A 25,303-nucleotide genomic window follows, 5' to 3' on the forward strand; every position below is an offset into this window, starting at 1 on the left:
GGCATGTCATCTTCCGACACGCTTTGGGAACATGACGGCATAAACTCTGTAGCCACTGGAATCGGAGTATTACAACACTCTTACAGATATCAGGATCCTTTGCAGCAGGCTAGCTCAGATTCATTGAAAACGTTCACATAATTATACCGAACTGAGTCACCAAGCATATACACACAAACCTGAAAGTAAATAAAAACAAACTACGGCGCAATACCGTAAAAAAGTTGGGATTGGCTAATACAGTGAAGTTTACGTGAACGTCGGCAAGTGGAAGATCTTTCCCCTTTCTAAGCCGCCGAAGGTTGATTGCGGGTTTAGTTTCCACGGCAATGTTTTCATATTTTCTCCATTCTGATCCAACATCCACCATCGCTGAATGCAAGAACCACTTGTGAGACGTACTTGAGGGTCCTCTGAAAGGGAAAATAGCGCAATGAATATTGTGTTATGAAAAAAAAGTCACCTTCCAACTGACGCTGACAACTTAACAAACGCAGATAGTAGCGAGTTCCAACCATCTTTTATTATCGCTCCTTGTCATTGCTGCATGCGTCGATAAGACCGCAGAAGAACGAATCGCGAAGCAAGAAGCGTTACCATATTACACCTCTTTTCTTGAGCTGTCAGCGAGTATAGGTTCTGAACGTCCTTCTTTTATATGAAGGAAGCCTGCCAGGTCACTTTGCTGCAGAACACACAGAGAAAGAAAAGATAAGTGGCAGGTTTAATGCGCTAAGTTTAGTGCTACTGGTACAGGATTAATCAAAGGTTTTCAATGTTCGTCACGTCCTTGATGTGCTGGATTTGAAGCCGGCGGGCAACGCGTGACGAAAACCCAATAACGTAGAAAGAGGTGTCCAAACAGGACACTACAAAACGCACGACTTCGACAAATCGTGAAAATTGAAGCGGACGCACCTATAGAAGCGTCCACTTCAATTTTCACGATTTGTCGGAGTCGTGCGTTTTGTAGTGTCCTGTTTGGACACCCCTGAACAGGGGGGCAAAATTACTTTTCTTCGCGGATTTAAGTGCGGCTCCCGACTTGCTGGTAAGTACACTCCCCCCCCCTGACTTAGATGAGAAGAAAATAAATACAGGAATATAGACAGCTTGCGCCACTATACGAGTCACCATACAGCTTTGTGCTAGCATGCGCACGTTAGACAAACCTTGTAAACTAAAGTTCGTCAGGATTTTTAACTATACCTAATATACCTAACCATGCTCTAAGGTGCTTTCCGGAATATATCAAGGTGTTCACCCTCAGGTGCTTGTTTCACAAATGGGGACGCAGAATTAAAAAACATACAATGATCAATCACATTGCCAGTGGTCGTTCTAATCACTGCAATGAAAGAATTAAAAAAAAATCCGCTCCCTTCCTTTTTTTTACTGCGTCACCTCACTTAAAACGTCTTTTCGTACGTCTCTTTGCATATATCCATATTCAGTCTTCCGGCAAATTTTCATTTCCTGACCAAAAGCATATTCATCATTCGTTGAAGTATTTCGATAAATGGCGATGATTGGATTATTTCTGCTGTGCGGAAACATTGACGAGCAAAATTCTTGTTTATGAACTGGTAAATCGATGACTCTGGTGGCGGTATATACACCCTAAAATTATGGTGCGTCTGTTTTCCTGCAAAGCACTTAGGAGAGCAAGTCGCTGTAATTTACGGAGGGAGCTCGGCGAATGAGGAGGCTTTTGTTACTTCTCTAATTCTTCCTGTCATTGTTCTGTCGTCACTGCAGTCTCGAGTAATTCTACGATTATGAACTTACACCAGCTCAATTGTGCCCCGACGTTTTATTTGCAAATATGTTTAAACCTAAGAAAAACAGATCGTGCTGTCGCACTGAGCGTGACAGCGATTGGCTTTCCGATTGCTTTGCGGGAAAGTAAACGCCCCAGGTTACTTAGAATGTACAACGAGAAAGTTTGTCTACTCCCAGCGCTGCGGGTACAGTGACGCCACAGCGCCGAGATATGAATTAAATGAGACTGGGCAGGACACAAGGGCTCGCAGCCTTCTCCTCTACTCACAGTATCCGTTCTATCAGATCGTGCAAGATCGTCGTCTGCTCCACGCCAAGTTTTTTACTCGCGAAGCCATTGAAGTTTTAATTTTGGCCTGAGGGACTTATAAGCTTTACTTCAAGACTAAAAACGTGACGTCAGTAGTTGTGTTATGGGGCAATAGGGGGGCTTTAAAGCTCGCGCCCGACGAGTTACAAAAAGTTAAATGGTTTAAAATTAATGCTGGTTACGCTCATGCAAGCAATACGAAAAATAAAAAATGCTAATAAAAGTGTTTTTTCAGACTTTCTGCTAGACTTGCGGTTTATTTATTATTATGACTTCACCCCACCGGAGAGCGCGTGGAAAATTTGAATGTTGGCTTTGGCAACTTCTTTCTTCGTCATTCTTTTTTCAATAGACCTATTGCTATATTACCCAAGCATCAAGGAGAATGCAGGGATTGGTGTTCCACGCGCCACACGCGCACGCCTTCCCCGTATAAAAGATTCGAAGTAAATAACCAAAATAAAGCGTTGACGAACGCGCGTGCAAGATGCCATTTGTTTTCGGAATTTACTTTAGAAAAGTTACTACCGCTGAGGCCAGCACGTGCGCCGCGTGGAACACCAATCCCTGCATTCTCCTTGATGCTTGGGTAATATAGCAATAGGTCTATTGCTATTTTGAATTTATATATAATAAATTGCATGCAGTAACCTCCATGCCTGGGTACTCCAAAAATGTACTTAATTTAGGCAGGTCAAATAAATCGTCGGAGCTTATGATGATAATGCAATTAAATGCAACGGTGCATGCGAGCTGGACAAAAATGACGAAGATAATCCCTGGAGAAGGGGAGCAAGGGGGAAAAAAAGGACCAACCTAAATCTCCAAACACAGCTAGGCGACTGGTGAGCGACCGAAAAAATCCGCCAGGTCCTGGTATCGAACCAGGGAGCTCTCCATTTCCAGTAAAGGGCTCTACCAAAAAAAAAAAAAAACTAAGCTATCCAGGTGTTAGACGTCTGTACAGCAAACGGGTTTTTTCAGCTGCCACCAGTTTAACACCAACGAGGGTGAACTGCTTGCGTTTTTAAAATCATGATAATAATGCAACTAATTTCAAAGGTACAAGCCAGCTGGACAAGGATGAAGAATGATGGAAAGGTCCCGGGTTCCATACCAGAACCAGGCGGATTATTTTGGTTGCGCACCAGTCACCTAACTGTGTTTGGAGATTTGTGTTTGTCCTTTGTCCCCCTTGCTCCCCTTCTCCAGAAATACCTTTCGTCATTCTTATCCGGCTTCCTTGCACACTTTCAAATAACTGCATTATCATCATATCCTTCAAAATGCAAGCCGCTCACCCTTGTTGGTGTTAAACTGGTGGCAGCACACACACAAAAAAAAAAGGAAAATGTTTGCTCTACTGATTTCTAAGTCCTGGTTAACTCAGTTGGTAGGTCGCTACACTGGAAATGGAGAGGTTCCTGATTCAATACCAGGACCAGGCGGATTTTTTTAGTCCCGCACCAGTCACCTAGCTATGTTTGGAGATTTGTACTTGCCCTCTGTCTTCTTGTTGAACTTCTGGGATTATTTTTGTCATTCATCGTCAGTCGTCACCGTCGGAGCTTCTTTTGAAAGGTTTGCCTTTGACAAAGAGGAGAGGAGATACCCCAAAGGGCACATTGTTTTTTTCTTGTTGTTGTTTTTTTTGTTTCTTTTCTACTAACAAAGTTTTACCAGAAGCGCCTCAATGAACGAGGAACCCACGACCGAGATGTCGACTGCCCCCCAGCCGTCAACGCTGCGCAGGCAGAGCTTCGGCGCTGATGTGATCACCCCCTCTCAGCGCGCCCCTTTTCTTAGGCGAAGGGACGCGTTGTGAAACATCTTTGCTATCTTTGTCCACTGGACCGTGTGTGTGTGTGTGTGTGTTTGTGTGTGTGTGCGTGCGTGTGGGCGTGTGTTTGTTTGTGCGCGTGCGTGCGTGTGCGTGTGTGTGTGTGAGTGTGTGCGAGGGTCTGTGTGTGCCTGTGTGCGTGTCTGTGTGTGTCTGTTTGGCGTGTGTGTGTGTGCGTGTGTGTGTGTGTGTGAAGGTTGAGGGGGGAGGGGAAGGAGAGGGCCAATCGTAAACGCGCACAGGACGCATTGGTTACTTCCTCACTGGATTGTGAAACAAGAAATGAGAATGCTAAATAGATCTCTTCTGCGCAATATCAAGCGCCGCGCATGCGCAGGTTGCCCACCGACTTGCCATTTTGTCCTGGTCGATAAGCGCAGGAAAGGTGCGTAAAACGGCAAATCCAGTCAAATCCATAACAGGTAACGAACATCCGCTTCCTAAACGCGACGGAAGAGGATGTGCGTCAGCTTGAGAATATAAATTAGGAGCGTGTTGGTTTTTGGACAAAGTCGACAGAAAGAACAACACACTTAAAAAAAACGAAAGTGTCCGTCGTTCCTTTGTTTTAAATGTGTTATTCTATCTGTTGTCTTTGTGCGTCACATTATATGGACTTGTTCTGGCCTACAGACTGCGCACACTATTATAACTGTAGGTATTATGCACAGTGCACTTACCAGCGACCACAAGTGGCTGCATGACAATAATAATCGCAAAACATTGCTTCAATTCATTTATACCACAGGTCTTGTATGTAGCATACATAAAAAAAAATATTCATGCACTTACGCAAACCTTCTACGTAATACAAGAAAAAAAAAAGAAAGCAACTTGCTTTTTCGGGGTCGTCGCTGAGATGCAACTTGTACTTGACCACAGTCTTGGCCATGATTAACGCGAGCTCTAGCTCGGCCAACCGAGACGCTGGGCAGTTCCGAGGTCCGATGCCGAAAGGGAGGTACGCCATTGGCTCGATCGTCGACTTGTTTTCCGGCCGGAACCTGGCAATAAAGAATAATTTACATGAAAAGCCCACGATTTAGTCACGGACATCTTAGATATAAATAAATATATTTATGAAAACATAGAGGGGATAAGCCAGAGTTCGTCCTTTGACTGGCCACACCATTCTTTTACTGGCGCAATTCAGCTCTATGTATTCGAGCACTTGATCGGCCGCCATTTTACCACTGAAATGTTAAAAAAATCACATAACGTTTGGATAAGATACCGCTTAGTTATGAAACTTTGGCACCTGGTTAGGACCGCTAGCGCTACGTTTAGGTGGAGACTGAACGTTCGACCATGCGTCATTTTCCTTTCCGGTCAATATGAATATGGGGGCCACACTTCGTTTTATTGGTAAGTCAGGACCCAGTCAGAGCGCAGTCGACCGCTCGAACGCAAACAACCAGAGAACGTCAAACTGAAAGCGCAAGTCACGGGTCATTCACTGCGCTTGATTGCTTTAGCTGATGGTAGACCCCATACTCGAAAGGTAACGAAGACCATGACGTTGCGCTTTTGACGCTGTATGATCGATTCGACGTGCTCGTAGCGTCGGCCGCGCTCTTAAACTAAAACGAAGTATAGGGGTACTGGATACTCGACTGGGGGGGGGGGGGGGGGGGGGGGGGGGGGGTTCTGCAGGAGACGTGGCTATTAATGCTACGTCTCCTGCACGGCGCATGAGGCCAAAGAAGGCCTCCTGCACGGCGCATGAGGCCAAAGAAGGCCTCATGCGCCGTGCATGAGGCCTTCTTTCTTCGAAATTTTGCCAGTAGAGCCAATGCTTTGTTTTGTTTGACGTTATCAGAGTAAAGACATTGTGAATGCATAATATCTTCCTGAATACAAAAGCTCAAAAGTCTCCAGATTATCGATAGTTATAGATGGAAGGATGAATGAATGGAGCTGGACTCTTTCAATCGGGCGGCCGCTTGCGCCACCTGTAGTCATTTCTGTGTTCGCTAGACCCGTCTCTGAGCGAACGGACGCAGAGTGAAGTTCTGAGCAAAAATACAAATTCCAGAATTAAAAAAAAAAAAACAAAAAAAAAAACATTTTGCGTTTAGGTTTCTTTATTTGCGCAGTGTCCGGTAGTCTAACCGCGAGACTCGAGTAAACCCACTAAAACAATGTCGTTAAATCGTCAACGTGACCACCGAAGCCATAAATAACGTTGGTCACATAATCGGTCATAAGCATCTTTGTTTACATATAAAAAGCGGAAAGGACAGACAAGGACAGAGAAGACAAGCGCTACACTCAGAACTGGCATTTAAAATCAATTACAAGAAAGAAAAGGAAGTGAGTGCCCTTTATAATCACCAAGATACAAAAAAGGCAAAAGCGAAAAATATAAAAAAGGAAAGGGACATATATCAGAGCTAATGCAGTGATAAAATGCTACAAATAAATTGCAGTAATAAATTACGTTAGAGGAAAATCACATAAAACTAAATGTTACATAAAAAATACGTCAACAAAGCTTTAAAACAAGTTTCAATCAACCTCCCCAAAAAGAAGCCTAAAAACAAAAAAAAACACAAAAACTCCCCACCCTCCTTGCTCCTTTTAATGATGAAACGTGTTCAACGGAACAGTCCCCTAGTTTCCGATTAAAAAGGATGTATTACTCAAAATAACGGTGCTAAAAGGGTGTAGTCATGTCTTAGGCATATATGCCTATGAAACCCCCTTCTTGCGTCCTTAAGTGTGTACAACTGCTTGATATATACATACGTATACAAAATGCTCACTGCAGATAACGAATGTCTTAGTTCAGACAACCCAAAAGGCGTTGACCTCTTACCTGTCAGGGTTGAACTCTTCGGGGTTGACCCAGTACCTTGGATCATAGTGCATCATTTTCACGGGAACTTGAATGTGCGAGCCCTTCGGAATGCGAAGCCCATTGAATTCAAAGTTCTTCTGGCATCTTCGGGTGACGAGCCTGCGTGGCAAAATCATTCGAGATATGCAAGAATCACGCTGCATTTTGTCACCAACGTTTCAGTATGACACACTCTAAGGAAGCTTGGCCTGTGAGTTCACTTTGCTGTAGAGCACTAGATAAAGACTCATCGCAAATAACTGTAGAAAGCGTATGACGAAGCTCATAATACGAGAAGGCCTGAAAGACTAAATGTGAGCATGGACATTGTGCAAGTGAAACGTCATATTTATTAAACACCCTATATTTGGTGTCGTATTCTGAACTTCGTCATTGGATGGGGTGCCTCTACAGTTCCTTGAGTACGTTTTCGCACTTACACAGGCTGCTCCACGTGCAGCTTGAGATAATGCTCAAAAATATTCTGGTGGATTTTACAAAGACAAAAAACGATCCTGAGGTATGGTTCGCCCAGTTTTAAAGTCAATTCTCCACATATCAGATAACCTCGCAAATCCGCATGTTCCACAACGTGGTTGCCATGCTCTGTCCCGACATTCCTACGGAAATACGGGATTTGATCCTCATTCCGCCATGAACGGATCCTTACACCAACTTAGAGACGGAACTGGTTAAACACACACCAGAGCCCGAACAGCGCCGACTAAAACCAGTTCTAACTAGCGAAGAGCTCGGTGACCGTAAACCTTCGCAACTGATCCGACGCCTGCTACAACTTATTGACGAGAGGGCCTTGTTATTCGACACTTTGCTGTTGAAACAGTTGTTCTTCCAGCGGTTGCCGACCAACGTGCGTATGGTCTTAGCGACGGCGTCGGACCCCCAGTTGACTGCCGTGGCACAGCTGGCAGGAGGCTCTGTGGTGCGATGTTGCCACACCACTGATAGCAGAACTTCAACAGAGGCAAGAATCCACAAAACCATGTACGGCGTCGACACCTTCCATCCTTTCCATTCAGATGACATATCTTCGAGACGTCCTCCATCAAGAGCTGACGGACTTCAGAAACGAAATATCGGCAGTATCGCTGCGCTCTCGATGTACATCGCGGCGACGTGATGACAGGCACAATCATCCAGACCGCTCAACCCCTAGGGTGTGTTGGCGGTACGGGTGAAACACTAGCGCGAGAGCACAAAATTTCGAATGATAAAATTATACAGCCTCCTCAGAAACACGTATTTCTGTGGTTTTTATTAAGAAATCTGTTACACGATTCGTAATCCCGGGCTTTGAAAAAAGGCTGCGAGTTACAGAAAACTGCGCTTTTCTGTAACTCGCAGCCTTTTCAAAGCTCGCAGCCTTCGCTGCGCTTTCCGCAGCAGACATGCTGTGTCTGCAGAGTTGTGAATCTGCATGGTGAGCGATTCGGTACGGCTGAAATGACTTACGGAATCCCCTTTGCCTGGGAACAAATCACACTTGCAAAGTAAAGGTGCATGACTGGCACAACGAAATTTTGTCAAAATCTTCGACTTGATCCTTGGTATAAAACAACCACTGCGGCCGTCGACAACGAGCCAAATTGAATAAATCATCTTTTAGATTTGTGCTTTATGCTTCTTGATTTGGTTTGGACGACACGCCCGTTTCTCAGCGGCGGAACCACCCAAAGCAGCAGGCGCACGTGTGCACTAGCGCTGCAACCCGACCTCGGTTCGTTTGTAAACAAGAGTCGGTGTATTAACGCGTGTCACCGAGACGGCCTTCTGCTGGACACGGTAATAAACATTTGCCTTCAGCTTATAATTACTCATTCCCATCGAAATACTCCGTAAAACAGGACGTGATAAAACGCTGACAAAATATCGAGTTTGTAATGGATTAGGACACAGTACCCTGGAAGTGGGGGATAGAACCTTAGCGATTCCGAAATGACTTGATTCAGGTACTGCAGGCTGAAGATGTTGTCGTAGTTGATATTTCCCTGTAAAGGAAAGTAAAAAACAAAACAAGAAAACGATCACTTGTTAGAATTTTAACGTCCCTGACAGCTTAAAAAAAAAACTCACGACGTGGATTATTGCGTTTACGCTTCTTGTTCTAAATTCCTTTTTTTTTTTTTTTGCCTTGGCCTAATTGGCCTCGCAATGATAATAAAATGCTCGTGGCTCGCCAAAACCTGCGCCTCTTAGACTGACTATTAGCCCCAAAAAGATGGAATGGCGCCACCTAACGGATTCTCGTCGTGACGTAGTACCAAATATCACGTGACCGCTTCTGGGCTTCGTTGCTAGCATGTAGGTTGAAGTGTGCCGTTCAGAATTCACGTTTCATTTGTTAATTTGAACAAAAGTTTGGGGTTGCGTGGGCCTTAAATATTTCGTTCTACTTCTCGTGACAATTAAGTTTAAACAGCGCGACGACACTGGCGTCGGAGCATATAGGGAACAGGACCTGGTGACCAAGTTCAATGTTATAGTGCTGACCACGACTAAATCGGTCGTCGCGTGAGTTCGAAGGCTTGTCAAGAGATCAAACATGTAGGTTCTGAGACAAAACAACTTCCGGGGCGTTTTCTTTTTTTTTTTTTTTTTCTGCGTTTTGGAGACAGGCAGGCAGAGAAAATAGAAACCAATCGCGACAATGTCCGAGCAGGCGTTGACCTTGGCATTGCGATCGCCTTTTAGCTTCCGCAGTTTGCTCGCGCGGTTTTGGAGAGACACTGGAAAAATGATGTGAACGTACACTCTAAGAAAAAATGGAGGAAAAAAGTAGCAACGGCGCGTCTTCCTCCCTTCTACTGACGCGCCTCCAAGCGGACACAAGAAACAGGGAGGAACGAAACGTTTTTCTCCTTCTCCAGGCAGACGGGAGAAAGCTTTCGCACTCCCGACTCATCGTCTTTCGGTTTCGTTTTTCGAGCAGGTCGCGCACGTTGTTTAATAAATAGCTGTCGAGTTGAGTGAGCTTCAGTGGCAGCGAAGGCCGCCTGTAATTCCGTCTTCTAGTCTAAACGTGCAGAACATTTCGGTTGCATTAACGTTTTTATCACTAATTTTATCAAACGAGCAAACGAAGCCGCTAGAAACAGCGAAGTTCCGGAGCAGTGCCAGCAGCGCCACGTACACTGGGGGATGGCCGTCTCCGGATTGCGGGACTCGCGCGGCACGGAACTACAGCTGCTACAGCGACTACAGTCACTACAGTAGCGAAACCACGCGGAACTGTGTCGACGTTTGCGACGTTATGGAAACCGCAGGAACTGCGTCCAAGAGAGGCAGGTTTTGCTGCCGGCAGCCCGGGTGCCTTCTGTCCTGAGTTCGGTTCTGTTTTCCGATGCCGAGTGCAACCGGCGTTCAACGTGGTTCTGTATTTGTGCGTGTCAGCAACATAGCTGCAACATCGTGATGGCAGTGTTGTGGGTTGTGAACAGAAGACTGGAATTATCGCCGATGTGACCGTGCGTTCGCGTATCAGTGGTGTAACAACAAGATGAGATCGTAAACTGTCGGGCATTGATGCCGTTGGTCGGGCCGTGATCTGAGGGGGCTTGGTCTCGCAGGTTGACATTCCGCTTTACATTAAAAAGTTTAATACCTCTTGAGGGATTACGTGCAATCGATCAACGTGCGGATAGTCATGTTGGAACGCTGGTCTGAACAGTAGAAGCTCCTATCGCTATCGTACAGTGGCCAACGTGACTGTCGGAATCGTCTTGTCCCCGAGAGCGATTGAGCTCTGGGGCAAGGACTGAACAGTACGAAATCGTGACGGAAAGTACGTATATTTACAGTATGGAATTTCGGCATTAAAAAACAATAGTAGGTAAAATCGAAGAAAAAAAAAAAAGCTACCCTTTATTTTGCTGTTTAAATATACTACGGTTCCTGGAGAAACTGCCCTACAAGTGGCGCGCTGGGATGAGCGGTAGAAGTTTTCGGGCTCGCCACGGCGTAGCTCCGTACACTTAACACCTGCCGCAAGTCGCGGCTTTGACTGCATTCAAGCTGATCGAAAAGCGATTTCTCAGCCCGTGAAGCATCACTTCCAGCTAAGTGAATATCCGCTCTACAGAGATTAATTCAAGACGACAATTGCAGCTTTGCGCGAACAGCACAAATAGAAAAACCAATAGAAATACAGGCTACGACGTGCCGTGTGGGGAAACAAACTCGTGGCTTCGAACCGCATTGGAGCGGCTTGATTTATTGGCTTTCAAATAATTACGGCATGATCGAGCGTTTACTTTTTAATAAGAGATTAATCCACTGAGCCATTCAAAATACTCTCAGAGGTGTGACATTGCTGGGAAAAAATCAACATGCTGAGAATATTTTTTATTGGTTAGGGAGTCACCGAAAAGTTCCGTACGTTCAAAACAACCAGTATAAAAGGCGGAAACGCAGAGCACGGTGTAGTGTTCGGATTAGTGTGGTGTTCTGTTGTATTGATATTTGTGTGTGCCGTGTATGTGCTCAATGTATGTTCACCTGATGTTTGTAGTAAGCGTAATGTGTGTATAGTAGAGGATCCCCAAGCGCACTAGTGGCCTCAGAAGAGCTAAATATTTTTTGTAGAACATGAATTGGGCGTTACCTAGCGCCACCTAGCCTAGCTACTTGCAATTACTCTGCTTGACCCCGCCATCTGGTGGCTAGCGAATTAACCTTTCACGCTACGCGATAAACAGCGGCTTCGAGTTTGTTCTTTGGAGAGCGGCTTTTGGTACCGCGGATTGAGTTTGCCCTTGTACGTGATGTGCGGTTGACAAAGGAATTGTGACTCGAGGAACACCAAAGGTAAGACGCAAAGTGCGCGAAGTAACTGGGTATCGGTTGTCTCCGTTTAACATCGCAGTGCTGTCGACGAGAAGACTGAGTAACTGCTTTCGTAACGCAAGTTTCTGTACCTGTGGGGGGAATCTGGCTTCGGAAATAAACACAGTTCGCGGAAAGCTCGTGCTACGCTTTTATTTGCTGCTGCCCTCGTCTTGTACAAGAGACGTAGCGTCCTCGTCAAGCCTTTTTGGGCTCGATTTGCTCGATTCGGGGCCGCCATATTGAGATGCAAGCGACAGAGGAACTGTGCTCCCCCGCTTCAGGGACGAAAGTTTCTCCCTTTCTAAAGGAACATAGGTTACAAGACCGTTCCTCCCCTAAGGGAGGACTATCCATACCCTTTTTTCTAAGAGTGTACCACATGATGCGAGGCGAATCCGTTCTGTGTTTATTTGACCTTCACATCAAAGAAAGCGGCAAATAGATTTGACAAATATGTCACTTCGACGAAAGTATCCGCCACCACCGCTCAACACCTCAGAGTCCGAAAATGACAAGGGTGCGAAGTAGGAATAAGACTCCCCCGGAAGATCTATGTCAAGTAGTAGTAGTAAGCAACCTTTAATTGCGCTCAGAAAGACTAAGCGATTGGTCGGAGACCCATCCAGGATTTCCCTTCCAATCACCCCTTAGGCGACGGCCAAAATCATTGGACTCCAGTGGCGTCCTCGGCCAGTCGGACGACTTGTTCCTGCACCTTAAGGTCGGTGCAGAGAAGAAGAGCTTCCCAGCTCTCTTGGTTGGGGATCTTTTTTTAGTAGCGGTTAGGTTCTATGTCAAGGTTCAAATTACTCATGCGGAATCGATTGATTTAAAAAGTGGGGGGTCGAGCGAACATACTGATTCAAGGAAAAATGCTGGGGGAAGGCAGTGAGTGACGAGCACCTTGCTAGGCCTTCCGATCCACCGTGTTAGGCCTCCCCACCGACTTGAGCCGCAGCTGAACTCAGTGGGATTGTTGTCGTGGCTTCCGAAAACCGTTAATCGATCGGCCTTTTGCGAGAATTGTAGTTTCAAGTACAGCGAAGTACCCGAGAGGTGTTAGCGGCCATGAAGATGTCGCAGGATTTCATCGTAACTTACAGAGAATTCCCGATTGTTTCGCTTGGCTATTCAAATTTGTGTTTAGGTTTCGTCCTGCGCACGCTTTGCGTGATAGCGAAAAAAAAACATTTAGTGAACAGTTTTTGCTTCTATGCGCTAAAGCACACAACCAACGAAAAGCAAAGCAGAGAAAAAACCTCGCCTCGTCACATTCTGCTTTTCTTACTACGTCATCATCGAGCGATCGCAACACTGTAATCGATCCCGCTCGGGGCTAATAGGAAGCAACGTAATGGGGTATTTACATGGGAAAGAAATCACTCCCTTTGCTGCCCGGGAAGCACGTCACGTGGTAAAGACGTCAAACTTTTGCGCGGAGCCGCGGTAACGTCGACATCCCAGGGAGATGCGGGAGATTTTGCTCGGGCTACACAATCACTCACCACAATGGTGTGAGTTCTCTTTGCAATGGGCTGTATTTTTTTTTTTTTGCGTGTCTGGCAACTTTGGAAATTTTGTTTAGCGAGAAACCGGCGGTGACATCGGTATAGCCTAACTTGTTGTGACGCGCTGTCGCTACTCAAACGAGTTTTTCCTTCTACGTCTTTTGTGCTGCATCCATTCATTCAAGAAGTATCTTTATTTTAGCTGGAAGCATTTCGCCGTCTTCTCATCTAACAGGGCTGCCACCGTAATCACATATCGGAGTTTCGTATACACCTGTACTTTTTCTACTCCCGTCAACGCGCGCCGTGTCCTTTTGCCGAATGTGCGACCGTTAAATACGTCTGATAACCATGGCATCCCTTTCGGTTCTCCACCGTTCGTGTGAATGCTTGATTGGAAGAGGTAGTGTCGCTGGTCCCGCCGATCACTGATATCCCGCTCAGTCCCCCCCCCCCCCCCCAAAAAAAAAAAAGAAAAAGCACCCCCCGTGTTGATATCCGTTAAATTATTTAGGACACGAAAGTTAGACGGTAGAATATTCTTGACATCGAATATACACCAAGGTTCGCGCGTTCTAGAGCTCACGAAATTAAAATAATCAATTTACGAATGTTCATAATGTTTATTAGCGACTATAGTGGGTTACAAGTCAAGAAGGTAGCGGCAAACGCCCCTCAAAGGGAATCACATATCCCTCCGCCACCTCCACATCCAATAGCGTCCCATCGTTTCCGTGACGTCGCGGCCAACGCGCGAGGAGGGTCTTGCCTTTCCGTACATATTTGCTTTATCTTTCGACTTTGACTTAGCATTGTGGAAGCCACGAGAGGGAGATTAGTTTTCCCCCTCCAATGGAAACAAATACGACTTTCAAGGATTAGGTTCCCCCTCCGATGGATACAAAGGCTGCTTTCAGGGGCTCGGTTCCCCCTCTGATGAATACAAAGGTCGCTTTCTTAAAAGTGGGATCGGAGACAAGTTGGCATCACTCTGTAGCCAATATCTATCCATTGAATCGGAACAAAGAGCGTTTCCAGTGAACTCTTCTTTCTACTGCGGAGGGATTCGAAACCGGCGCATCACGTTTGTGGGAGGAGCTTCTCCCACCTTCTTAATTTGTAACCGACTATAGGCAAAACTGTTCCGGTTATTCGCACCAAGGTTACCATGAACCACGTAATCGTGAACGCTCTAATTCTAGGCGCCTTCATGCTCGCCTCGCCAGAGTACGATCAAAGCCTCTCACGCAGCTCGGCTACTCAAACACTATGTACTCTCGCTGACAAGGAAACAGCGCACCCTCAAAACAAGCACTCTAAGCTTTCATGCACACAAAAGAAAGAACCACTTACACAGCGCTGTGTAAGCGGTTCTTTCTTTTGTGTGCATGAAAGCTTAGAGTGCTTGTTTTGAGGGTGCGCTGTTTCCTTGTCAGTCATGAACAACCAACTCGCCCGAACCTCCGTTTTAACAGGTACTCTCGCTCTTGCTCCCGGCCCGTTGCTCCCGGGCACCATGCTTTAGACAAACATACTGGGCTCGATGCTCTAGGTAAGACTTAAAAAATTGTAGCACGTCTCCCCGAATACCATAAATGTAAAGTGTTTTTAGTAAAATGTCGTGATCAAGGCAATCAAGCGCTTCCGTGAATTTCGCGAAAACTCCCAAAACCATTTTTCTTTCTTCGAAACTTTGCGAGATTAATTCTTTCTGCTCGAATAAAGCGGTTTCCGTTGAACAATGTTTCTTAAAACCAAATTGCGAATCTGTAATCAGTTTCTGTTTATTTATGAAATTTGTCAAGCGGATAGCATTTTTTTACAGCGCTTTTGAAAAGACCGGTAGTATTGATATGGGTCTGTAGTTTCCCCATTTCATCGCTGCCTTCTTTTTTATATAAAACCGAAACTTTAGCTATTTGTATGCGCTATATTGTTTTTTAAATTCATTCAAATCTTCGGAGCTTCTAGAGGGTCGTTGAAAACCAGTCTCAGCAATATCACCATGGAGCATCATCGTACCGGAAGCGTTCCTCGCCAGTATAAGAGTCTTTGGCGCTGTGCATGCAATCAACTTATCAATCATGCCCATCTCCACAGATATCTTACAATTGTATTGTTGTTCTTCCGTGTTTCAAAGCAGTAAAATTATTTTTCAGTGGCTCCCAGCACCGACACAGCATGTGGTGGTGGTACAAAAATGTACGCTTGTTTCGCCGGTGTGTGGACAGCAACATCTCGGTATACAACAAACGTCTCCTTAAAGCTACCCGTCACCAGCGAATTTAGATCGGCTCACCAAGAACGCAGGGTCAAGGAGAAATTGCTCATTTCACGCACCAAGATGGCGACTGTCCGGGGACCTTGAGGCTACTTTCCTATGATCCAGTGACTTTAGTGAGTATGTGCGAGGGGACGCCGCTCGTTGAAGTAATGACGTCATCGACGCAACTAACACGGCGGCCTTCCCAAATGGGGTGGATTCGAAGGGACCGCATATTAATCGATTTATCCACAAAACTATCGGGCCATTACCAAAACAAATTTAGAAGATATATAGGAATTTACGATAGGTCCTAGCAGTATAGTTACCTCATATTTTATTTCCGAGTGTCCTAACCAATTCAAACACACGTAGGCGGATTTCTATGGTCCCCGACACCTTAAGGAATACAGGGCGTTGCTTTTATTTTAGCACTTCTTGCTTTGTGATTGGCTCTTCTTCATTTTTATTGGCCATGGCTGCAATCTCCTTGACCGCAAAGCGATAATGAGATGAGGTGCTCCAGATATGCCGCGCCCTTCGTTTCTCACGTTTTCCGCGACTATAAATTGTTAAATCGGGGTTAAAAGTGTCTCCAACAAAACGTCTGCAGCAAAATTGTATAGGGCGTCCGCTCTTTGCGAATTTCGTGGGACGCGCAAGACGCAAAAAAATGCAGGCTGTTTTTTATTTTTTTTTTTGTTTTTTTTGTGTGTGTTTGAACATATTAGAGCCAGTGTTGTGCGTAACGGCGTTCCAAGGAACGGCGTTCCTGGAACGCGTTCCTTTTAGGAGGAACGGAGGAACGCCGCCGTTCCATTTTGCATCGGTGGAACTGGAACGGGAACTCGCTACTTTTTTACTGGAACGGAAAAAGGAACGACGTTCCTTTTTGTTTCGTCCAGTGGGGCAATTTTTATTTTATTTCTAAGAGAAAAATTCTAAAAGCATCAAAATAATATCTTCACAAAGAGCAAGATCCCGTTAACTCTCTGATAACTTATATTGGGGTTTATTTTGTGTGGTGTTTGCTTAGCAACAGTCGCTTTCAGGAAAGCTAATGGACATCGATTCTTTTTTCAGTGCCCGAGACTGCGGTACAAAGGGCGAGACTTTTAGTCGAAGAATAAGACGCAGGAAGAGGGACGTACGTTTTAAACTCAGATACTTTCTTTGCATCCACGAATCCTCACACACTCAGAAATCTAGGACCGACTACAGCCATCACTGAACTTCCACAAAGAAGCCTACAGTTACAAAAAAACAAAAACAAAAAAAAAACAGGTTACCAGACATCAAACAAACTCTTGTATCCCGAACACTGGTCACTTAAAAAATACACAAAAATTAATCTGTGTACCTTCTCTTATTGTCCCCCACTCTCAAACTGTACGAATCCGACTTTCACGAAGAAGGACTTGTAGTTTTCAAGACTGATCTTGCATATGCCCTACCCTCTTTTTCACTTGCTCGTCTTGCGGACAGCAACATCGAGAATTAACCATTGTTAAGTTCGAACAAGGGACTTTGTTAGATTGAAACGTGTGAGGTTGTTGAAAAACGTTCGTGCAATGTGGGGTAACAGTACATTTGGCTCGTCTGAATCGTTCGCCAAAAACATGAATATAGTTAAACCTTTGATTTTTAAAGGTGAATATATAAAAAAAATGAAACCCTTCTTCCGCTTGTTTTCTTCTCCTGGTGCTTTTCCATCACGACACTCAAATGTGTATGTTCCCATTTAGTGGGATAGATAAAATAAAAAAAGAAGAAAACTTTCCTCGATCTAACTAAATATTGTAATAAGCAAAATACAAAAGTAACGTATATGTAACGATACGTTCCATTTTTTTAACAGTAACGGGAACGAGTTCCTTTTTCACATATGGAACTTGTAACGGGAACGTGTTCCAAAAATCGGAAAGAATGAGGAACGTTCTCTCGTTCCTTTTTTCAAGGCACGTGTACAACATTGATTAGAGCGCATCTCTTAGGCGCCCGTTTCCGGCTCGAGTGGCGTCCCCGTCGCTGTCGCCTTCGGCGTAACCGCACGTTGCATTATGGGACATTTCCCATAATAACGTCACACATGACATCACAAGTGACGTCACGAGGGTCACGAGTGACGTCACAAAGGTCCCTCGTGAAGGTCACGACGAAGGTCACGTTCTACGCATTGACCTTCACGAGTGACGTCACGAGGGTTACTAGGGTCACGAGCGACGTAGCTCTTGAAGGTCATTGTGAAGGTCGTGGCCTTCGTCGTGACCTTCACGATGCCTTCACGACTGACCTTCAAGAGGGTCACTAGGGTCACGAGTGACGTCACGAAAGAGGAGGGTAAGAGGGGCTGAAGCAGAAGGGGGAGGAGGAGGAGAGCGGAGGAGGAGAAGAGGGCATGGAGGAGGAGGGGAGAAGAGAAGCGGAGGAGGAGGGGCATACTTTCCTCTCAGTACCGCCTCCTCTTCCTGAAGAGTTGCGCTCTAATTCGGCATTACAGGGAATTGTAAACTTCTTTCAATTTTTTCAGCATCGTCATTCGTTGCGCATCTATCGTTGATTTCCTCCGGATAAGTGGACGATCAGATTCTCAGGCGGGCGCTTTGTCCCGCGGAGTCACCGAGGCGGGACGGTTTCTGTCTTTAGACCGTTTTTTAAGCGTAGACAATTTCAGATTACGGCATAGCTATTGGGAAACTCACAGCTTTCTCCAGGAGAAGTTTTACTTCCGCCCTCACTTTGTCTTGGACGTCTTGATGCTTTGCCAAAAGGTACGTGGTGAACGTGAGTGCCGAAGTAACCACCTCAAGGCTGGAACAAAAGCTTGATTTAAAAGGCACGTTGCTGGCAACACTCAAACTGTAAAGCAGCAGTCACCTCATGGTGCCTGGAACGCGTTCCCCCCTTGTGTGCTTACCACGTACAAAAAAGTGGTCCCTCCATTTCCGCCCGATCACGACATAGAAGTGTCATGCTCTCGCCGGTCGCGATCTTGGCGGTGTCACAGCAGCGGTGGTGGATGTGACAGGCGCCTGTTCTGCTGCACGTCGCTCTCCACTGTGACATTCCACGAAAGCTTCAGCAGTCAGAAGTTGGGACGCCATGACGACAGCGACACTCACGTTCGCTCGTGATTTTCGCGGGAATTTCTACGACCAGCCGCCAGGATCGCGGAATCCGACAGCATGAGAGTCCGGCCTCTGTGACGTCATGTGCTGCCACATCTGGACAATCTTTGATGTATGGGAAGCATAGGACGCTAAACACACCAGTTGGCGACACACTCCAGGCACGATTATACCATTTGATCGCCTCTGGGGCGAGGCGGCTAAATATCCACTCCGCGGGCTCTAAGCCAGGGAGACAGGTGTTCTCGTTTAGTCACATAACGCGATAAACGCCCAACGCTTCTTTTTTTCTTTTTCTTTAATATATAATGCAATTGCCAAATATGTTACCGAAAAAAAAAAAGTGAGCGAGGATGCGTGTCCCGCTTTTCCTGTCGCTGGCTTAAAGTGGATTTTGCAGCTGGATGGCGAAATCGACTCTTCGCTGGCAGAAAATCTAGATATGGGTCCCAGTCTGATCCAGATTTTCCTCCAGCGACGGGTTCATTTCGGCACCCGGCTCCAAAATACCCTTTCCGCCTGCGCGGATCCGCCCGCGGAATCCGCAATTCTAAACGCGTCATTAGAGGGGTGGCGAAAAAGCAGACGGACGGAAGCAACCGCGGAGGGTTTCTGGCCGCGTCTTACGGGCATTCTATGGGTAGTGATAGAGCCTGTTCTAATAGCAGACGACGCCGTACGCTGCCGCACATGGTGCGCACGTCCGCCCGCACGGCTAGCAGACGCTGTAGACGGCAGACTATGGTGGCTAGAAAGGGAGGTGTGACGGTCGGAGGAGGCAAGGCCGTCGCGCTGCGTTATGACGCCGCGAGCGGCGCTGTCCTCAGCAGCCCGACTAGCCCGTTCCGTGTCCGCGCTGTCGTCTGCACGTTGTCGCGATCCCTTCAGTTTGCGGTTTTTCTTGTATCACAAGAAATAATGGACCGAGATTTTAATTTCGTTTGACAAATGTAGTATGTCAGTTTGGTCACGGAACCTTGCACGCAGGGGCCACCGAAGTTCTTGCCTTTATCTTTTGATGAGTCAGTGTGGAATAAAATTGGAGCGGAGATATCGAGTGTCGCGTGTTACAAGCAAAGGGAGATAATGACTTGATTTGTCATCGCTTAATGTTAAATTTTCTTTACTACAGTACTTAACCGTTGTCCAATAATCCAGTGGTAAAATCGAGCTTATGCCTAATAAATGCGAAATAATTTGCTACCCGAGAAAGCTGAATTTTACTCGCGTGTTCTTGGGTGCGGGTAATCGATTCTTAGAGAGGAATTTTCTCGAAAATACTATTTTTAAGTTTCATAAAGTTGTGTATATAATAGATAGCTTTGGTACATCACACCAAAAATAAAGCGTGAATTGCATAGTGTAACATACTTTAATGTCAATCCAAAGAATGCATGAACACTTTAATAAGCACGAAACTCAAAACAGGGTTGTGAAAATCTCCCTAACAGCACAAACATGAGCCGGCAGTCAGTCTCATAACTTCATAGGTTATGAGACTGACAGCTTGACAACAGAACAACTGTAAACATTTCAATGGTCACAAGTGGATACCGGCTTTTACAGCCCGCGCCTGATCTTTAAGTGTTTTTTTTTTTTTCTTTTCCGGCTCGCCTGCCTACTTGCATTCTTTGTGGCGACAAGGAAGTGCGACCTTGTTACCTGGTACCTGATACTCCTCATCTTGCGCGAAAGTTAATTGAGCAGCAGCTTGCGCAGATATTTACACTGCACACATCTGCTGCTCTCGCTCTGAACAGTGCCAGTGCAGTTCAAACTGAATACTTTGCATCCAAATGTGCGGTGCTTACACTTCGAGCAAAGCAGTTCATCAAGGTTCTGCACTTCTTCCAGTCCCATGCAAGCTTCCATCGCTTGTAGTTCTCAAAGCAAGTCTTCGGCTTTTTGTAGGCTCTCTACTTGAACTGTTTTCAAAGTTGCACCCTAAACGATCACGAGGGCGCAAATCACGTTGTTTGTGCTAAACACCACCGACCGCTCCAAGTACCTGCCGTCCCTCCGTCCATCTCGCACACTGAAAACACAACAAACTCAGGAGCACCTGAAATCAGATGGCTTCCCCAGTAATTGTTAGGTAGTGCACAGCCTTGCAGATCCACACCCTGCAGAACGCTCGTGCTGGTGCTCGGCAGATCTGCGTCGTTTAGCTGCTGTGCAGAATCTGACCCTTCAATGTCAGCTCGAACTGCTTTCAAAGGGAGCCCCTCAGACGATGTTTTTGTTCGGCGCTTCTTTGGCAGCGGCTTTTAGAAGTACGCCGGCAGACTGAGAAAAACTGTTGGTACCGCATCGTCCGTGAGGATAGTTCGGTCGCGAGAAATCTGAACGAGCTCCCCCCTCACTGTATGCGGGAAGTGTACGATATAGAGTTCGTCAAAGTGCAGTTCACAGAGGACTGACCTGTCGTCGAGTCCTTTGTCGGCTCTGGAAACGACGCGCTGTCATGCTTGGAAGCGATCTGCTTGTTTAGGCACACCGAACAAGGACACGTGTGTCTTCGCTCGTGTCGAAACATAGCCGCTTGAACACCCCGGGGCAAAGTAGTGCGTCTGCTTCTTCCGCATTCTGTCCACTTTCCTGTCTCGCTATATTCCGCTCACATGCTAGCAAAAAGCACGGGTAACAGAAAGACATTTCAGCTAATAAGTGGTAGCTCACGGAAGCACACGAAACAACCAACACGATGTCCAGGCGAATGACTCAACACAGGCAGAGCAGCGGTAGCCGCCGATGTCTCCGGAGAAACAGATCGCGCTGGGCTCGCGAGCGCCACCTGTCGCCGTCATACGAAAACGTAACACTCCGCACAACGGAGCGAGCCGTGGGACCGATACACCTCCCCTTCTAGCCACCATAGGCAGACTATAACGCACCGGACGTCGCGACATGGAGACATTAGGCTTGAAAACATCTTAAGCCGAGCAGCCAAGCCAGTCCAACTGTAATGGGTGGGGCCGCCATTGTGCGGGCGGAGTCTAGAGTGGGTGGCGAACTCCAGAGCCTGATGAACTCCAAGTAAACTGCTCCAAATGTCGTAAATATTGCGCAATTTTTTTTTTTTTAAGGTTGAGGGGAAAAAACATGTGTCATATTTTAACCCTTTAGTTGTTGTTGATGTTGATGATGTTTGTTGAGTGTCATTGTCAGCCTGCAAAATGCGTGCATTGTTGAAACGCTATACAGGGGAGGTCAGTCTTCTCCGCTAAGTTCTTTCTACTGTAACATTAAAATGGTTGTTTAAATGCTAAGGGTAGATCTTCGCGTGTTAATCTATGGATTTCGAAGCTGCACTTTTTGACGAAAATATCCACTTCAAATACACCTTTAGGTAATTCGAGCGATCAAAACATGCACAATACAACGGTAAAAGCTCCTTCGAGGGCACATCTTCGTAACTATGCCATTATTTGCATATTCCATAAAATTGTTTCCTGCTTGGACTCACCCTGCAATGACGAAGAGTTCGGCATTGGCTACTGTTGCAAACGGTGTGATCCCCCTACGTGGAATGTTCGCTGTACAGAAACAAAATCTCAAGTCAGTTCCAGCTCCACATATGTAAATTATCATTTGCATTCTCACTCAAGGCTCAGCGAATAAATAAAACTCTAAATTCCAGAAATTTCCGCCAAAAACTTGGTCTAAACCCTGTCTGCCAATGTTTCGTGTCAAGTTATTAGGAACGATTTGCTTTGTTTCTTTTTTTTTTTTTGTCACGTCATTTCAGTCTCGATTTTGGTTACATACCTTGACTCAATTCTGTCAAAAAGAAACACGAATATAGTATTTATTTTTATTCCGTTGTCATAATAATTTGCGTCTGACGAGGTTACAAAAACGTTCTTGTCCTTAGTGCCCCTCCAGAAGTTAGGACAAGAGAAAACAAAAAAAAGTGACAAAAGCAAACCAAGTAGCCCTTCAGGATTTCACGCGTATCATGCATCGCATGTCGAAGCCCCTTCAGGATTTCACGCGTATCATGCATCGCATGTCGAGGCCCCTTCAGGATTTCACCGCGCACTGGTCACACCGAGGTTCGCCGTACGCAGTAATTTCTGCGTGTTCTTTTACAAAATTAAAACCAGTGCACTTTCACGTCTAGGAATAAAATCAACGGGACTTCTTAATGTAAAAAAGTTAAGCAAAAGGTTGCTTGTAAGTCCCAACTCAAGTTCTGTCATACTCAGGTGGTCCCCATAATCGACTGAATTTTATTATTGCTCTTGACAACGTAACGGTCGATGCAACTCTCGTGATACTTAAAATACTGCAACAATAACACAACTTCATAACGCATTGCGTTATGAAGTTGTCTAGGTGGGCCATAATTCCTTGATATATCAATAAACATGGCAGGTTTTGGCAGTGCGGTGAACTGGTAATACACATGCAAATATACTTGCAATTTGTCGAGTGGCCGCTGTCAGTGGAATGTCTCGTTCCACTTGGCTTGACTTCTCCGCCGTATTTTTCTTCCGCATTGAACAATAACTGAACCAAATCTTCATTCCCTGTCTGTCGAAGGGGACGATGTTCGAAATAATTAAATTGTATGAGGTATAAGTTTCATTGAAATCGCCTAAAATAAGACCTCGGAACATTTATCTTACTGTTGCCTAGTTCAGGATGTTACGTGCGTCATAATGACTGTACACCATAAATTTCGCTTATTGTTTTATTAAAGACGTTTTACACATAAAAAAGAGCGCTGAATCAACCCCTCCTCTTCCTCCTCCTCCGTACCCTCCCCTCTTCCTCCATACCCTCCTCTGGTCCTACAGCCTCCCCCTAGATTTAGCGGGAAGATTGACGTCATGCTTCCTCAACACCAATTCAGTTTCCCCGCTACGTTTAGCGAGAAAAATAACGTCCCATGACTTCGTGTCCCTTCACGTACAAACAAATTCAGTTTCTTCATCGGATTTAGCGGGAAAATTGACGTCACGTGACCTCCATACCAATTCAATTCCCTGCTAAATTTAGCGAGGAAACTGAACGGGTGTTGAGGTCACGTGACATCAGTTTTACGGCAAAATTTAGCGGGGAAACCGAACGCGCAGTGTTACATTACGGGACGTCGCAGTCCTACACACCAATTCAGTTCCTTCGCTAAATTTAGCGGGGACTTCCAATTGGTGCAGAGGTCTGTGACGTCCCATAACGCAATGCGCGCGCGGTTACGCCAACAGGGACGCCGACGCCGCTATGCGCGAAAACAGACGCCTAAGAGCAGCGCTCGAAAATCATTTAAAAATTGACAATAACCAGAAGTTTATTTTTCATCGTGTTTAGAAGGATAGAAAAGGCAGCCTAGGGCCTCACGAGTACATGTCAGTTATGAAGGGAGTTCTCGAGAAAAGAGAACCGTGTTCTTCGGCCCGCATAAATAAAGTATGCTTCCCAGAAAGTACGAAATCTGTGATAATATGAAGCTAGCGGCTGGAACAGAACGCGAAAGTTTTAGAACAATGTTTTACCTGCATCAAAATATAATTGATAAAAACGAAATTACTATATGAACCGACACCGATACCGAAATTACTATATGATGTCGTCAAAACAAGAACTAACGTTGTGGAAGATTTGATTTATATCAGTGAAAAACTGTTATCCGCCAGGAAGAAAAGATTGTTTTCGTTCTTGCTGACAAGTTTTTGTTTGTTTGTTTGTTTGTTTTTTTCACTGAAAGAGATGCGACAGGCACCTACAATGTCATTTCCTTCCCAGTGTAACACTACTAGGCTGAAGTGGACGTTGGCTCAAAGAAATTTGGGTTTTTCTCAATTCTCTTTTGATCCAGGGAATGTCATGTTCTCAAGCTTTCGCAATCCATCCCAACCGCCAGCGACCCATTGCCAATGAGTTAAGGCTTTCTGCGGGGCATAGTTTATTTACACGGGCCAAAAAACACGGTTCTCTTCTCTCGGGAAAAACATGTACTTTATTGTAATAGTTAACAGAGCTGTTAAAGTGAGGGGATGGCAGTTGAATTCGTTCAGGGTCAGTGACAGCTCAGCAAACACCAACGTTGACGCTTCTGCTTTATCAGTCGGCGTTCCCTTATGCCGCATACCTACTGGCTACAGAGGGGCAATAGAAGGCTCGGGACCTGTTACGCAATCCGTTATTTAAAATTTTTTTCAGAGTTTTATAATGCTTAAAATGCAATGTTTGAGGAAGAATTTTTTACATTTGTTTAGGAGACATTACAGGGTTTTCGTAGATCGTGTTCGCCGTCTCGCGACGCCCTCCACAACACGCGATGCCTGGAACTCTACTGTCAAGGCCATCGGCTCGCAGCCGCAGTAGCGGTTTCTTCGTTACGGAGTGCTTAGCGGAGCAGGAAGCACGGTTTACGAAAACTCCATATTTAAGCGGTCGTTTCGGGGAGTGAAGAACGTATTTTTTATTCATCTCCCCGACCTATTTAGCAGAGGAACCGGCTTGGTATAAGAGTGAAGTGACGTCAATTTTTCCTCTAAATGTAGCGGAGAAACTGAATTTTGCCTGTAGGTATCGTGACGATAGCTCACGTGATATCAATTTTTCCGCTAAATTTAGCGGGGAAACTGGTTGTTGTGTAGGTTATGTGACGTCCATTTCAACCCCTAAATTTGGCGGAAAATGCAATGGCAGACGGATGGACGGACGGACAAAATTTGGGGGATGTGGGATCTCGTTCAAAAGCATTACACGCTTTAAAAATTGCACAAGATTGATCATGTTGGCAAAGACCGCGAAGGAGAGAATTTTTCAGCGCAAACTAC

At 45.6% G+C, this 25,303-nt stretch overlaps 1 protein-coding gene across 1 annotated transcript in view; it reads right to left on the reverse strand.

Annotated features, from left to right (window-relative positions):
• Nucleotides 1–318: 318 nt before the first annotated feature.
• LOC8037598 (lithocholate 6-beta-hydroxylase-like) overlaps nt 319–25,303 on the reverse strand; it is a 45,875-nt gene continuing 20,890 nt past the window's right edge. Inside the window, exons 5-11 of the mRNA XM_042289186.1 lie at nt 22,940–23,051; nt 21,982–22,051; nt 18,090–18,198; nt 8,692–8,780; nt 6,751–6,891; nt 4,771–4,936; nt 319–413 (exon numbers count right to left, since the gene is read on the reverse strand). Coding sequence (XP_042145120.1) covers nt 336–413; nt 4,771–4,936; nt 6,751–6,891; nt 8,692–8,780; nt 18,090–18,198; nt 21,982–22,051; nt 22,940–23,051 — 765 coding nt within the window. The 3' untranslated portion in view covers nt 319–335. The remainder of the gene's footprint in view (nt 414–4,770; nt 4,937–6,750; nt 6,892–8,691; nt 8,781–18,089; nt 18,199–21,981; nt 22,052–22,939; nt 23,052–25,303) is intronic.

Source organism: Ixodes scapularis, unplaced genomic scaffold (assembly GCF_016920785.2).
Source record: "Ixodes scapularis isolate PalLabHiFi unplaced genomic scaffold, ASM1692078v2 PGA_scaffold12__126_contigs__length_90152505, whole genome shotgun sequence".
NCBI lineage: Eukaryota > Metazoa > Arthropoda > Arachnida > Ixodida > Ixodidae > Ixodes > Ixodes scapularis.